The sequence below is a fragment of the Rhinatrema bivittatum genome, chromosome 4 (genome assembly GCF_901001135.1).
Source record: "Rhinatrema bivittatum chromosome 4, aRhiBiv1.1, whole genome shotgun sequence".
NCBI classification, from domain to species: Eukaryota; Metazoa; Chordata; class Amphibia; order Gymnophiona; family Rhinatrematidae; genus Rhinatrema; species Rhinatrema bivittatum.
The window spans coordinates 132,310,756-132,327,912 of NC_042618.1; the positions used below are offsets into that span (position 1 = coordinate 132,310,756).

The 17,157-nt window shown below is 42.0% G+C and overlaps 1 protein-coding gene across 2 annotated transcripts in view; it reads left to right on the forward strand.

The window, feature by feature from the left end:
• The window catches only part of PLEKHH1 (pleckstrin homology, MyTH4 and FERM domain containing H1), a 302,331-nt gene that overhangs the window by 135,244 nt on the left and 149,930 nt on the right, over positions 1 to 17,157 (forward strand). For both annotated transcript variants that reach the window (XM_029598848.1, XM_029598847.1), the window contains exons 4-6: positions 616 to 765; positions 4,993 to 5,076; positions 6,121 to 6,202. In XM_029598848.1, the coding sequence (XP_029454708.1) occupies positions 616 to 765; positions 4,993 to 5,076; positions 6,121 to 6,202 (316 nt within the window). The remainder of the gene's footprint in view (positions 1 to 615; positions 766 to 4,992; positions 5,077 to 6,120; positions 6,203 to 17,157) is intronic.

A 17,157-nucleotide genomic window follows, 5' to 3' on the forward strand; every position in this document is an offset into this window, starting at 1 on the left:
AATCATAAGAAGCTCATGCAGTCTTTCAGCTGCCAAAACTTGCAGCAACACAGTGGTGTCTGTGATTGTTGCCATGAATAGCAGCAGTTGCACCTTTCTGGAAATGCAAATTGCCAAATTAAAATCCCCCCAAAAGCAGAAGCCCAAACCATAATGCAATAGGCCACTCATCCTTGCCCACTTTCCCTGCTCCTAGCTCATCACTCCTCTCATTCTCCCTTCCTTTTTCCACTTCACACACTTTCACTTCCTTTACACACTAACATTCCCCTCTGTGCACAACTCACGCACTTACTCAGCACACACACACACACACTCTCTCTCTCTGATTATCCCCCACTATACATGAGAACTTTTCTTTTTCAAACCCGTAAGATTGTCGTGGATTAGCGAGCATAAACACCCTCTTAAATACATGTTTTCTTTCACACATACATGCTCATTCTCACACAGATGCTCACTCATACTCCTCTCATTCTCCCACATACTCTCACACTCTTATACTCATGCCCACTCACACCCTCATTTCACTCCACCTCTCTCTCTTTCTCACACACACACGCTCACTCCTGAAAATGTACCCCTGTACATCTAACCATGAGGATACTCTTTCAGGTTAGAGTCATGGAAGAAAAACTGAAACTGGCTGATGTCAAGACAAGTGAATCTGAGAATGCTTTGTACAAGAAATACCAAGAACTTACCTGCCTTATTCAGGAGAAAGAAGAAGTGATTCGGAAGCTGGAGGCTCAGCTAGAGAAACAGGTAAAGATGCTCACTGCTGGGAAAGGAGCACGCACAGTCAAGCACTTAGGCAGGAATAATACACATGCACCAAGAAGCCTTTTGCCAAAAGTCTAATCTATATTAAAACTTTTTGAATTGTCTGGTAATGATATGAAGCACACTGGTAATACACTTTTGAGTTCTTGAAGATACAATTTTCTGTTTTCAAACTGAAGCTGCACTTACTGCCTGTTGGTTCTGTGATATTGCTATGGTAATGGTAATCTGACAACTTTTGCTGTGCTGTGTTATTTTGCTACTATGTGAAAAAGCACACACTGATGCAGTATTGTGGAAAAAGACAGGTGTCTCTATAGCTGATTCGATGGTTTATAGACTTCTACTAAAACTTGGGAGGAGGTTCAACAAGGTTTTCCAGATTAGTTTGAACTCGCAGCTGCTGAACTCTATATTGTATTAGTATTATTTATGAATGTTGCTGAATTGTTGTAAGATGAATTTTTTTTTTAATTTTAGTGTATTTGTTTTTAGCTTCTTTTATTATTATTTAGCTATAGTTTTAACCGCAATATGTTTCATAAATTGATTTTACTTCTTGTTGTATCTCACCTTGAGCAAACAATGAAAAGACAGGGAAAAATTGGAGTAAATACATAAATGGCTCTTAAAATCTTCCTTAGAGGGACAGTGATATGCATGTTCACAAAGAGGTCTAAGATTAGATCCGAATGGAGAAAACAAACCACACACTCAGACCTCCTGGTTGCTCAGTGGGACCTGGGTTCACTTTCCAGGTTGACTGGAGCTGGGATGCTGCAGAAGCAGTGTTCACAGGCCCTGTGGAAGAGAAGGGAGTTATAGCCATTGTGCAATTTTAACATCTTGAGGCTGGATTTAGGGCCCATGATTGCAGGTTTCCAGAATGGTGCACATGACACATGGCTGAGAACAGTTGCTGAAATGACCAGGCTGCTGAGTTGGGAGGGAGATATAAAATGGGGGGGGGGGGGGGGAGAACCCTGGGTAGTTGCCAATGAAGGCTCATGATGCCAGATCCCAATCCTGGTACCAATTGAAGTGGAAACTCAAAGGAGGAGGAGCCTGCTGGGTCAAAAATCCCCAGAACATTCTGTTAGCAATATAGGTTATCCCTTCAGAGTGTGGTCGAAGGGTAGTGGGCAGGCAATACTAGAGCTCTACTTGTTGTTTTATTATACAGAGTCTTGGTCTGGAGCCTGTCATAAGTGAAATCAGACGTGCCTTTACATTGGGAAATGCGTATCTTATAAGTTCATTTGTCTAAGTCTTGCTGAACTTCATTAATTATACACAAATGAGACTTTAATTTAAAAAGAATCTCTCCACATTGGAACTCTTCTGGCTGAGCCACCAAGGTTGCTCCCTGTTGTTCATATATCATAAACCACCTCCCTCCAACCCAAAGAGCTTGTATAAAGCCTAGGGGTTCAACTTGATCCTACTTTTACAATGGGATCCTACATCCTAAAGTACGTGAGAGCTATAAGGAATCTATTTGCATCAAGTTTTCCAAATTTAATTAGTAAAAGTTTTTGGAAACCACATCAGCTTCTAGTGTGATTATTAGTGCTGTTTACCCGATGCCTTTAATGCTTGATTAAGACTTAACCAATGCTCAGGGTCTGGAAGATAATCTTCCTACCCCACCCCACCCCTGGGCAGAGAATTTTGGGCATCTCATTTCATTAAATATCAGGAGCTAGGGGTGTGCATTCGGTCCCTTCATATTGGCAGTCCGCAACGGATGTGGCCATATTCGTTGTATTCGTGGGGAAGCGAAACTTATCGCGATTCCCCACGAATACACGAATCTTCGCCGAATTATTCGGCCGCCTAAAGAAACCAATTTAAACAACCCCCCCCCGCCTTCTGACTGAACCCCCCCCAAGACTTACCAAAACTCCCTGGTGGTCCAGCGGGGGGTCCGGGAGCCATCCCATGCATTCACACCCTCGCTCCCAGTTTCAAAATGGCGCAAATAGCCTTTAACCTACTATGTCACAGGGGCTACCGATGCCATTGGTCAGCCCCGTCACATGGCCATCGATGCCATCTTGTGCTCCTACCATGTGACAGGGGCTGACCAATGGCACCGGTAGCCCCTGTGACATAGTATGGGCAAAGGCCATCGGCGCCATTTTGATTACTGGCAGCTGACGGTCCGAGTGCAGGAGGTCGCTCCCGGACCTCCGCTGGACCACCAGGGACTTTTGGCAAGTCTTGGGGGACCCTCCTGACCCCCACAAGACTTGCCACATGTCCAGTGGGGGTCCAGGAGCGACCTGCACTCCGGCCGTCGGATGCCAGTACTCAAAATGGTGCTGTTCGCCTTTGCCCTCACTATGTCACAGGGGCCGACGGCGCCATTTTGAGTATTGGCAGGCGATCGCCTTTGCCCTCACTAAGTCACAGGGGCCGACCGTCAGCCCCTGTGACATAGTGAGGGCAAAGGTGATTGGCGCCATTTTGAGTACTGGCATCTGACGGCCGGAGTGCAGGAGGTCGCTCCCGGACCCCCGCTGGACTTTTGGCAAGTCTTGTGGGGGTCAGGAGGGTACCCCAAGACTTGCCAAAAGTCCCTGGTGGTCCAGCGGGGGTCCGGGAGCGACCTCCTGCACTCGGACCGTCGGCTGCCAGTAATCAAAATGGCGCCGATAGCCTTTGCCCATACTATGTCACAGGGGCTACCACTGCCTTTGGTCAGCCCCTGTCACATGGTAGAAGCACAAGATGGCACCGATGGCCATGTGACAGGGGCTGACCAATGGCACCGGTAGCCCCTGTGACAAAGTAGGTGAAAGACTATCAGTGCCATTTTGAAACCAGCACCGAGGGTGTGAGTGCAGGGGATGGCTCCCGGACCCCTCGCTGGACCACCAGGGAGTTTTGGTAAGTCTTGGGGGGGTCAGGAGGGTGGGGGTTGTAGTTAATTGAATTTTAGTGGGGGAACGAATCGAAATGTACGTATTAACGAATCGGGGCGCCATACGGCCGAATGTAACGTATCCGCCCCCCCCCCCGACGAATCCGAATCCCGAATGCAACATATGGCGTCCCTCTGCACATCCCTATCAGAAGCTAGCATTACCAGTTTTAAATTTTATTTGAGGTGATGTTTGGGGTCCCGTGATGGGACACTAGCTCAGGGGTTACACACATTAATCGAGCAATCATGCGTCCTGTGTTCTTTCCAAGACCTCATGTGCATAAAGAAGAATGGATTATTCACTTATTAGATTGTAAGATAGCCCAGGCATATTACCCAAGGAGGACTCAACCGCTATAGGTAATGATGTCAATCTTCTGAGTTTTTTGTCTCTTTTGATCCCAATAGATTGGGAAGAGTAGTTGCCATACGAACTCTGTCCAATTTGCTCACAGACTCATCATGCACTTTTATATGCTAGCAGGCTTGCAGACTCTGTCAAAACTCATCAAGTGAGAACATTGGTGACTTTAGTGGCTCATCTCAGGGCTACTTTTGTAGAAGACATATGCGAAGCTGCTGTTTGATCATGTGTTTGCAACGTCACATCCCGCTGCTGTTTGGACAGCGGGATGTCCCGAGGAGACAGTTAACTTTGGACTAGCAGCTCTGCGCATCCTGTTCTTCCAGTAGTAGCTGACTCTCCACCTGGTGGGGTTGTAGTAAGTGCTTCTGCAGTACAACCCTAGACTGGGACTCTCCACGTTTAATGGCTAATTCATACCTGCTTGTCAGTGGAGAAAGCAAATTTGCTTACCTGTAAATTGGGTTCTCTGTAGACAGCATGATGAATTAGCCATTCTTAATACCCACCTGCCTCTTTAGAGAGTCGACTACCTCACTAAAGTGCTTTGGAAGAAACTGGGGGGGGGGGGGTTCATGAGGCACGGAGCGGGATCTCCTGTACATGCTTAGTAAAGTCATTACTGAGCTTGGCGCTGCTGGATGACATCATCCACGCATGATGGCCAATATTTGACCAATATTTTATTGAAAAAGCGGTATATGAACAATTTTAAATAAATAAATGTCTACAGGTAAGCAAACTTGCTTTCCAAGAAACCTGACCTACAGCAGATTCCCTTGCAGCATTTCACTAGGCTACAGTTCATGTTGCTTTAATAACAGCTCTTTAAGCACTATTTGTGATGTGAATGTTTAATATGGGTATAAATGCCTGAGCATTTTCTGTAATCCCAATAATCTCCTATTTCCTCCAGATGCAGCTTAGGGCTCAAGAAGCCAAAGTTATTGAAGAAAAAGCAGCAAAAATCAAGGAGTGGGTAACTTTCAAACTGAAGGAGGTAAGTCTCATTTAATCTCCAATTATACCATTTAATTGAAGATAATGACATGCTAGGAATGGTTTTCATACACAGTACTACTGATAACTCCATAAACTGTATCTATATGAAATTCTATTTGTTTCCTGCATCATTATGGACTGCTGCTTTTTCTCCTGTTTCCAGCAGGGTCAAACCAAGTGATCCAGAGTGTGGTTTCCTTTGACTTAAAGATAGCATGCCATGTTTGCCCCCTTCTGAGATTAAATATGTTCTTATGCAGCTGTTTCTTATCCTAAGCTATATAGTGCAGGGTTCTAATAGATGTATTATCCTGTAGAAACTGGATTCTTTGTAGGCTGAGATACTTTTATTTGACCAACATCAGAATTATCCATTGCTGTACATGAGCTTGCAAGACCCACCAATGTCCCTTTTTCAGATGTAATTGTTTGAGAATTTAATTTATAATCAGTCACTCAAATTCCTTGTTTTAAAACATCAACGGGAATCGCATTCAGCAATGAAATGTGGGAGGCTGGCATTTTTTTTTTCAATTAAAGCCCCTCCCCCCGATGGCATGCCTGGGTGACTTGAACTCTCACTGTCTTTGAGAGCTGGAAAGATATCTGTCCTGGGACTGTCCCTCAGCCTCTGTGTGGCCAGCAGAGACCCCCCCCCCCCCCCGCCCCAATACTAGCAGCAACAGAGTCTTCCCTCCCTCACCAGGCTTGAATGCATCACTTTTGTGACACAAATCGACTCTTGGTTGACCCTTTTAAATGGCAGAGTGAAAAATGAGTCTGGTGCACTGCAAGGCTGTGGTTTTATTTGTAAATATGAAATGGTTTGATTAGTAAATATGCATGATTTCTGTGATGCACTGGAATCTGAACTGCTGAGATTGGGAGACCTTTTTCAGACAGTGTCACTCAGTGTTTCTTGTTTCAGTTTGGTTTTGGTCATTGGCCATGGTTGACTAGATCTTTTGCCCTGACCCATGGCACGCTCTCTAATGCTTATGGTCACAATTACGTAACTGTTCATACTTTGTTTTACAAATAGCTGGAAATAGAGAACTGTCAGCTGAAAATCTACAATCAAAAGCAGATGGAGCAGATCCAAACACTTGAGGATATGCTTCAAGGTAAACAGTTTTTCATTTGATTTGCTGTCTGCCAAATTTGCCTATACAAATACATCATTCATAAAACTTAACACACTGCAAACAAAAAAACCCCAATAAACAGTTCTAAATGGAAGACTATCTTTTTGTGAATCTTTACTGGATGTGACAAGAAGAAATTAAAGTGCTGTCACAGCATTTGAAAAAAATACACTCTATATTCTTTTGTAAGTGCTGGAGAGTAGCTTAGTGTGTGCACCTGGTACTGAGAGCTTGGAAGACACTGGAATGAGGGACAGTTTATCTGGGTCCAAGTGTATTCTGAAAGTGTCTAGCTTAAAGGGTCATTCATTAAAATGTGTTATGGTGATAAAGCCCGCAATAACGCCAAAACGCATGCTTTAACTCCATAATGAAACATAGAAACATAGAAATGACGGCAGAAGAAGACCAAACGGCCCATCTAGTCTGCCCAGCAAGCTATGCACTTTTTTTTTTCCTCTTACTTGTTACGCTTGGCTCTTAGTACCTTTTAGTTTTATTTCCCTTCCACTCCACCATTAATGTAGAGAGCAGTGATGGAACTGCATCTAATTGAATATGTAGCTTAGTTAGGGGTAGTAACCACCTCAATAAGCAAGCTACACCCATGCTTTTGTTTACTCGACTACGTAATTTAGTCCTTGTTGGTTGTTGTCTATATATATATAGATACTCTTTTCTACATTGCCCCTGCCGTTGAAGCAGAGAGCTATGCTGGCTATGCATTGAAAGTGAAGTAACAGATTCTCCCCTGCCGTTGAAGCAGAGAGCTATGCTGGCTATGCATTGAAAGTGAAGTAACAGACTTTCTCCCCTACCGTTGAAGCAGAGAGCTATGCTGGCTATGCGTTGAAAGTGAAGTATCAGACTTTCTCCCCTGCCGTTGAAGCAGAGAGCTATGCTGGCTATGCGTTGAAAGTGAAGTATCAGACTTTCTCCCCTGCCGTTGAAGCAGAGAGCTATGCTGGCTATGCTTTGAAAGTGAAGTAACAGACTTTCTCCCCTGCCGTTGAAGCAGAGAGCTATGTTGGATATGCGTGAAGTATCAGACTTTCTCCCCTGCCGTTGAAGCAGAGAGCTATGCTGGCTATGTGTTGGAAGTGAAGTATCTGACTTTCTCCCCTGCCGTTGAAGCAGAGAGCTATGCTGGCTATGCGTTGAAAGTGAAGTATCAGACTTTCTCCCCTGCCGTTGAAGCAGAGAGCTATGCTGGCTATGCTTTGAAAGTGAAGTAACAGACTTTCTCCCCTGCCGTTGAAGCAGAGAGCTATGTTGGATATGCGTGAAGTATCAGACTTTCTCCCCTGCCGTTGAAGCAGAGAGCTATGCTAGATATGCATTGAAAGTAAAGTATCAGGCTTATTTGGTTTGGGGGTAGTAACCGCCATAACAAGCAAGCTACACCCTGCTTTTTTGTGAATGCAAATCCTTCTTTTTTTTTTTCCACATTTCCTCTTATCGTTGAAGCTTAGAGCAATGTTGAAGTTGCGTTAACCTTGTGTATGTATGTTGAATAAGGGTATTATCTCCAGGTAGTAGCCTTCATTCCCGCGAGCCACCCCCTCTTCATTCACGTCTTCTAGACTTGATGGATCCACAGTGTTTATCCCATGCCCCTTTGAAGTCCTTCACAGTTCTGGTCTGTGAAGGACTTCAAAGGGGCGTGGGATAAACACTGTGGATCCATCAAGTCTAGTGGACGTGAATGAAGAGGGGGTGCGATAATAACAGTATTGCATTGCACAAATGCAAATTTTTGAAAGGGGAGGGATCGGGGAGGAGTTTGGACATGATTAGTGAAAATGAGGAGCATTATCACACATTTTTAACGCCGGAAATAACTACACCTTTTTCCCTAGCGTTAAACTGTACGATATGCCTGAAATGGCTGTAACGCAATTTGCGATAAAAGATTGCAAATTGCATTTTGGTGATTGGAGGGGGGGGGAGAGAGAGAGCCTCTAGGGAGGCCTTCACAGTATTCAACTATTTATATCACTATAGGAGGGCCAGCTAATAGCTTGAGGTGAGGTTTCGGTTGTGGTTTAGGGTTCTGGGGCCAGTTTTACATGCAGAGCGAGACTTACGACCAGCACAGTACATCTCAGTGAAGATTTGACATCATTTGGAGTGAGGAAAGTCTCACAAAGATGAGATTTCTACCATGTTCTCTCGCCCTAGCTTGATGGACTCTGTAACAGGGTACTATCGAGCCCAACAATTTCTCTCTGACAGTGGCCAATCCAGTTCACGAATGCCTTGCAGATCCCATAAAATAGATCTAATTCCGCTTACTCACTCCCAGGAATTGCAATAGCTTTTAAAAATCTACCTGCCTAATAATATTTATTTATTTATTTTATTTATTTGTTGAGTTTTATATACCGTCATTCGGTAGAGCCATCATAATGGTTTACAAAAATATACATTTTTCTTAGCAGTTGTGTAACAGAAAAAACAATGTGAACGTTATACATTTTCTTAGCAGTTGTGCAACAATAAACAAAACAATTTGAACAATATCAGAAATAAGCATATCAAGTTCAGAGAGCATTATTAGGTTGGAAGAGGAGGGTATGCAGATCAGGGTGAAGAGAATGTATGTTAATGTATGTTAAGAGAATATGTTAAGTTATCTTTCTTCCTGGAACTTGTCCAAACTTCTCTTAAACCCTGCTGTGCTAGTCACCTTGGCCACGTTCTCTGGCAACAGATTCCACAGTTTGATTGTACGCTGAGTGAAAAAGTACTTTTTATGTTTTGTTTTGAATCTGCTGGTTGTTAGTGTCAAGGCAGGTCCTCTTGTTTTAGTATTTCATTCCACCCTACTGATGATTTTATAAACTTCTATCATGTCCCCTCTCAGTTGTCTCTCTTCCAAGAACCCTAGCCTGTGTAGCCTCTCATCATAGGAGACATGTTCTATCCCCTTTATCATTTTTTTTTTAATGACCTTTAAATCATTAGTTAGTTTTATTACCCATTACAATACCACAACTATTGCAATACAGGCTTACATGACAGGTCCAAAAAACATTACAGGCACCCATTACAAGTACAAAAACATTAATGAGTTTCTCTTACACCTCAGTTCCATAATATTGGTGAAACATTCCCCAAATAACCTTATATTTGTTCATTTTTCAATGCATATCTTAAGCGTTCAGTGTCTGCAATGTCCCGAACCTGTTTCCTCCAGTGTTCTAGACAAGAGTTGCTTTTCCAAAACACAGCAGAGTTTACAGATAACAATAGGCATAAGAGCTTGGGCTCTTATGCCTATTCCATCTTAAGTAAATTTCCATCTTAAGTAAATTCCATTTTAAGTACATTTATTTGGCCAGCCCACAAGATTGGCAGATCTGACCATTTTAGAAAGTTTTGTTTAATTTTAGTAATAAGACTATCAAAATTTTTAGGGACTAGATACTTAAAGTCTTTGGGTACATACACCTCTAAATACTGGAAACCCTCTCTTACGGTTTTAAAATTAATCATACATGTGGGGATTGTGGCTCTAGTTCCAAATGAAAAAATTTCCAATTTGTCAGAAATTTGTCCATGTGCTGTGGCAATCAAAAAAGCAAACAGAATGTTAGGAATTATTAGGAAGGGAATGGCAAATACAATGGTGGATATCATAATACCTCTATATCTCTCCATGGTGAGACCGCACCTTGAATTCTGTGTGCAATTCTGGTCACTGCATCTCAAAAGATATAGTTGCACTGGAGAAAATGCAGAGAAAAGTGACCAAAATGATAAGGGGCATAGAACGGCTGCCCTATGAGGAAAGGCTAAAGAAGTTAGGGCTGTTCAGTTTGGAAAAGAGACGACTGAGGGGGGATATGATAGAGGTCTACAAAATCATGAAAGGACTTAAACAAATTAATATAAATCAGTTATTTACGCTCTCAGATAATAGAAGGACCAGAGGGCACTCCATGAAGTTAGCAAGTAGCTCATTTAAAACAAATCGAAGAAAATTCTTTTTCACTCAGTGCATAGTTAAGCTCTGGAATTCATTGCCAGAGGATGTGGTTACAACAGTTAGTATAACTGGGTTTCAAAATGGTTTGGATAAGTTCTTAGAGAAAAAATTCATAAACTGCTAATTCGGTAATTAATAAGCAATAGTAGATTATGATTTATCTAATGTTTGGGTACTTGCCAGGATACTGGGCTTGATGGACCCTTGGTCAGACCCAGTATGGCATTTCTTATATAGATTATCTTGTATCCCTCAAGGGAACTATATAGCTACAAGAGTTCAATGAGGGCTTGACCAGACATCCTTGGAGAGGTCATTACACAAGTATGTTATCTAAGTATAATGAAATCTTGTGTTTCTGTCCCTTATCCAGAAGCCTGAAATTTCCAAATGTTGCCTAACTGTCATTGCCAGAACTTCTATCGCTAGATCAAATAAGGGTGATAAGGGGCACCCTTGCCACGTACGTCAAGCAAAAGGAATAAATGGTATAAGAACACCGTTAATTAGGAGACGTGCATGAGGCTTAGTCCTGCAGCTCAGCATTTTTAAGCACTGTAAATAAGACTGTGATGTGCAGTGAAAAGATGTTTCCGCATCCAAGGAGATATTCAATCCTGTAAGCCCAGTCCATTTGGTCATATGTAGTATATTGAACAATCTTCTAGTGGAAACACGACCTTTCATGAATCCTGTTTGGTCTTTGTGTACCAACAGTGGTAGAAAAGATTCCAGCCCCTTTATAATTTTTATTGCCATCTTCTGCACCTTTTCTAGTTCTGCTATGTCTTTCTTGAGATGGGGCAACCAGAATGGCACACAGTACTCAAGGGGCAGTTGCACCATGGTTCAATAGAGAGCCACTATGATGTTTCCTTCTTATTCTCCATGGCAGCACACCCCAGACTAGCCCCACCCTGTGCTTTCCATTTATTAAGAATATCGATCTCCAGTGCTGAAGCTGAGGTCTGTTGATATGTAGAAGTGTTCCCTCTTTTGAATGTCGCACAGCAGCATTGACTCTAGAGTCACAAGAATAGCCGATGATTCTCTTTAAAACGTACGTTGTAATGCTGGGACACAGATAAATTCAGGGAGGGGTGATATACATGCTCTCCTCTTAAGTGAAAATTGTCTCACTTTACCAGGTTTCTGTCTTGAGGGTCCCCATCCTTGATACTGAACTTAAACCTAATTAACAAGCTTCACTATGAACCCTATTTTGGGGGGCTTGCACCATAGACAAAGGGAGAAGCCCATTAGAAACTAGAGCCCACAGGATCAGTGTTTAAAGTATCAATATTTATACGAAGATTCTGTAGCTGGATGCTCATACTTTGTTTTCTGGATCTGTTCTTCAGGAAATCTTTTTTTGTTGACTGTATTTTTACAATTAGATTATATTAGCGCCTCTGTGTCCTGAGCAGGTCTGCACAGGCAGTGAGTGACAAGAAGTGTATTGCTCTTTGTAGCTCCGCCCGGGAAGTTCTTCATCTTTTTAGATCTTATATAGAATTAACAGAAGTGTTACTGGGATGAAAATGCTTCCTCTGCTGATTTCTCTGTCATTCCCACTCACTTAGCTTGGAACTTTCTAAATTATGAGTGAAAATGTACCACTGGGGCTGCATCTTGTCAAGAAGCAGTGTCATATGTGCTTATTATGGGAGCAATTTTCAAAAACTGCTCTGTGGGTAACCACATTTACTTATGTAAATTTTTCCCACCTCCCCTCCATGTAGGTATAGCATGTGTACTTTTGTCTGCATGAAAAAAAGGACAGGCTTAGGTCAGGGGAGGGAAAGTACATTTCGTGATTTCAAAATGGAATTATTTTGTGTACTTTCCAGTGCATCTGCATCCATATAGGTGGAAAATTCATGAGTACTTTGCACCTGAAGTATATAGTGCTGGCAAGGAGATTCCCTTTGAAAATGAGCTTGCAGGCTTGTGGCTGCTTTGTACCCGTGGCTCTGCAAGCTAGCTGCAGGGTTCAAATATTAATTCCTATAGGTTAAGGTCTGGGATACAAAGTCATGCCACAGTGAAATGCCACTATTACAATAGTGTAGTTGGCACATACTGAACAATTCTGGATTTAAAAAAATCATTAAACCTGCAGAATTCCTCCTTTTATTGGCACAGAGGACCAGACCTTTGCCATTATACTGCACAAGACCAAACTGCAAACAAATTAAGACCTAGTCAATTGAGTCGTTTGGTTGAATGGGCAGACCCTGATTCTTTTACGCATTCTGAGACATCATGGGACATTCAAGCAGTCAGATTGCTCTATAGGTGACCTTTTCCCAAGGCACTTTTTACAAATATTTAATTTATTGGAGCATATATAAAACAAATAATAAGTAATGTGGTCCACATTACGAATAAACAAACAATTTTTAGAAGGTGCATTCATACAGGGTATAAAGTATCTTAGAACTGAAAAATGATATGTATGGTCTGAGTTTGGCGATAAAAGATTTTCAGAGTGGTTATAAGAATATTGTTAAATGCACTTACCTAGTATCCAGGAGCATGATAGCAGCAGGAGGAGCAAGGGGGAATAGTATAAGGGTAACTGGAAGAAGGAACCCATCCACATGAACACATAAACCACTGTGCTATTAAGAGGCCCCCCGAATGTGGCCCGTACTTTGCCCAAGTGTCTGAATGCTGCCAATGTTGTATGCTCAAGGAGTAACACATTCTCAAACCATTCATTCACACTGGGCAGGAAGTGACCTGCTTCTAAGACCAAGCACCTTTTTAAATTAAAAGAAAGATTTATTATATAGCACCTATAAATATTTTATAATAAACTCATAGGTGTTGCTGCTATTTGTAACAAAATTGCTAACCACTTTAAAAGCAAAATTGATACTAAAACTATGGAATTTTCTCACCTCCTCTATTCTAACACAAATAGCCCGCCTCCTGACCGCAACTGGTCAGCTTCACACCAGTCTCTGCTTCCACCCTACTATCTGTTAACCAAAAGCAACAATTTTCCAATTCTTCAAGAAATCCTTGCCCTGGGCTCCTTTTCAAATCCATTGGATCTATTGCCTGTAACTTCAATTCTTCCAATACCAAAAAATAAAGCAAAATATCTGATGGATCTCAACAATCTTAGACCAATTGTATCACTTCCCTTTCTCGCTAAGCTTTTAGAATCAGTGGTTCTTCATCAGCTCTCAGATTTCCTTTCTGACTATGATATTCTTCACCTCTGTCAACATGGCTTTCACAAAGGTCATTCAACTGAAACACTACTCCTTTCATCCTTTGACTAACTACTACGTGATTTTGATTCTAGCACTGATTTTATTTTAGTTTTCTTAGACGTTTCTGCCGCTTTCAACACTCTCGATAATCAAATTCTTCTATCTAGCTTACAATGAATAGATATTTCCTCAACAGTACTCAATTGGTTCTCATCATATCTATCCAACTGAACTCAACAAATCAATATTGGTGTTCACTCTTCCAATCCCTACATTGTCTCATCTGGTGTTCCCCAGGGATCCTCTCTTTCTCCAATTCTGTTCAATTTTTACTTACTCCCTCTTTGACATATTCTCTCTGCTTTAAATATTCAGTTTAAAATCTATGCTGACGACATTTTTGTCTCATTCAACTCCTCTTGGTCAATTACTCTTTCAACGGTCTCATTATACATAAACATTGTCAATACTTGGTTATCACATACCCGTCTTAAATTAAACCCTACTAAAACAGAAATCATTCATCTAACATCAATTGCAAATCCTACTAATGGACCTCCGTCTCATCTTCTATCAAGAGGTTTCTCTATTCCAATTTCAACTCATGCATGCAGTCTTGGGGTGCTAACAAACTCTGATCTTTCCCTAACACAACACATTTCCACTATAGAAAAAAAATCATTTAACCAATTAAATATGCTGAAGCGCCTCCGTCCTCTGCTTTTCTACCAAGACTTTCGTACAGTTCTATTGTAACGCACTGTATCTGGGTCTTCCTGATACAGCTATCCGACCTCTCCAATTAATCCAAAATTCAGCTGCACGTGTATTATCCGGTGTTCCATTGAAAAATCATATATCTCCTATTCTGTCTTCTCTGCACTGGCTCCCCATTAAATTCAGAATCCAATATAAAATCCTGTCTCTCATCCATTCACTCATATACGATCCTACATCAATTTGGTTATGTTCCACCTTGTGAATTTATAAACCTATAAGACACTTAAGATCTTTAAACAAAAACCTATTAGATGTCCCTTCGGTCTGCCTTGCAAGATTAGATATTACCAGAAAAAGAGCTTTTTCAGTTGCTGGCCCATCAATTTGGAATAACTTACCTAACATTCTTCAACAAATTTCAAATACAAAGGAATTTAAAAAAAACATTAAAAACATATCTCTTTCAACAGGCATTCCATAGTCACATACCTGAATACACTTAATTTTCCTCCATCATTATCGTTAATTTGTATTCGATCTGTCTTTGTATTGTTACTCTGATGGATGTTAATTTTGTAATCCTTATTTTCTGTTTTATTTGTTTTATATTGTTTTTATATTGGGGTAGATTTTCAAAGGGTTGCGCGCATAAGATACGCGCGCAACCCCTGAAAACCTACCCCTGCCTCCCCCTGCGTGCGCTGAGCCTATCTTGCATAGGCTCAGCGGCACACGAAAGCCCCAGGACGCGCGTAAGTCCCGGGGCTTGAAAAAATGGGCGTTCTGTGGGCGGGGCCGTGGGCGGGGTGCCGGCCCAGGGGCGTTCCAGGGGCGGGACCGAGGCCTCCAGAACAGCCACTGGGCCGGGGGATGGAGAGCCGGCGCGCGCAAGTTACGCCTGCCCAGAGGCAGGTGTAACTTCTTCAATAAAGGTCAGGGAACAGGCGGTAGCATGCGCATGTTATAAAATCGGGCGTAGATTTGTTTGCGCCGGATTGCGCAAACAAATCTACGCCCGCATGCATGTTATAAAATCTGGCCCATTATGTATATGTACTTGCATGTGAACTGTTTTGACCAGTTTTTATTGAAAAAGCGGTATACAAACAATTTAAAATAAATAAATAGCATGTTACTGTTTTGATGGTCAGCATGCACAAGCTTCTGCTATACTTCCATTGTCCATGGTGTCTCTTCTGATACTTTTTGCGTCTCTTGGTACTTGATGATCTTCTGTTTTTCCTTACATAGTACAGAATAGTTGGTTGGTACTGGTGCTTGTGTTAACATTGTCATTCTTGTATTTTTCTCTTTTACCACTTTGTCTGATTTTGCCAGCATTTAGCTTGGCATGGGAATGTCCCATGAGATCATCACCATTCTCTGTAATTCTCTCTGGGTTGCAGTGTTTCTCATGATATTATAATGCTTACATAGTTTTCTGTAAATGGCCCATGCTACCTGAAAGGTGAATTTTAAAAGCCTGGCGTGCACAAGTTGGGCTGGTTCACGCTGACTGAATTTTAAAAGCTGCCCAGGTGTACGCATATCTCCCACTATGCGCACATCTCTAAAGTTTTTGAAAAAGGGGCATGGGTGTGGTCTGGGCAGGACATAGACATTCTGGGGCATGGCCAAGAGACGTGTGCCTAAATACTTATGTGCCTGGGTAAGCGCCGAGGTCCAGCAGCGCATGATTTTACTTCTGCTAGGGATGAGGTGTAAGTTAAAAATATATATATAATAAAAACTAGCAACAACTGAGGTGATTTAAGGGTCTGGGGTAACTGAGGAGAGTGAAGGCTATTAAACTAGGGGGTTTTGGAGGGCCTAGCTGCAAACTGGGCGAACTGGTGGTCAAACTGGTGAAATTGGCAATGGCATGGGCGCACGCCCCTTTTAAAATCCCCTGACTTGCACAAACGAAGCGGGATTTGCACGCCCATGCAGGCGCCCACTTAAAATTGGGCGCACATGAACATGCAGACAAGCTATTTTATAACATGTGCGCCTATATGCACGTAAGTTATAAAATGGCCGCATATCTGGGCATGCACCGACGCACACGCGCCTAAGAGCACCTGTGCGCCGGTTTGAAAGTTAGCATCCCTTTGTGTCTTTCTATGTATACATCTTCTGACACCATCAGATCATGAGCAACTAGAAAATGGGAAACTGGCTCCAGCTCTGCGCTGCAGAATTTGCACTTGTCTGTTTTTCTGATTTTTTTTAATGCTTTTTTTTTTTTAAGTCCACTACCCTGTGTGCAACTATCAGTCTCTCATCCTGAGGCTGAAATTCACTTCTTTTCAGTCATTCCTATATAAGGTTTTGGTCTACCCATCACTCTTTGTTTTTTCCACTATATTTGTGCTGTTGCCACTTCTTTAGTCTTGTTTGATGTTCCAACTACTGAGGGGGGTTTTTTTCTGTTTTGCAAATTCTGCTGCTGCTGTCCCCAGGTGTGCTGGTAGATTCTCTCTCATTCCTTCTATTCTTCACCTCTGTTGTAATGTATTTTATGATTCACTTGTATTTTCTGGCAATGTCATCTCTTGCTCTGACCTCATGCTTTTGGGGAACCAAGTTAGGGAGTGCTAACTCCTGGAAGCTAGTCAATAAATATTAAGTTAGTCCAATAAATAGGTGTTGCCTTATACATTATTTTTTGTTTGTTAGCCTTTTTTTCCGACCTTCTGTTCTTTAAAATTATTTTCCGAATTTGATGGAGGCTCTTTGTGGTCACTTTCGTTCATACTTTCTTTCCCTCAGCTGTTTGAGATCAGCAGTTTTTAATAACCAAAAGATCTGCTTTGTTTCTGCTTCCTGCATCGTCCGAAAGCAGTTCAGACTTTTTGGAAGAAGTGTTCAAGGAGGGTAATGATGTATTTTCCTGTCTTTTGACTGTGTTAGGTCTCAAAAGTGCAAAAAAGAAGTAGACTAGAAATCTGAGCAGACAACCCGAAGGGTTTAACATGGGGAATCATGTCATGTTA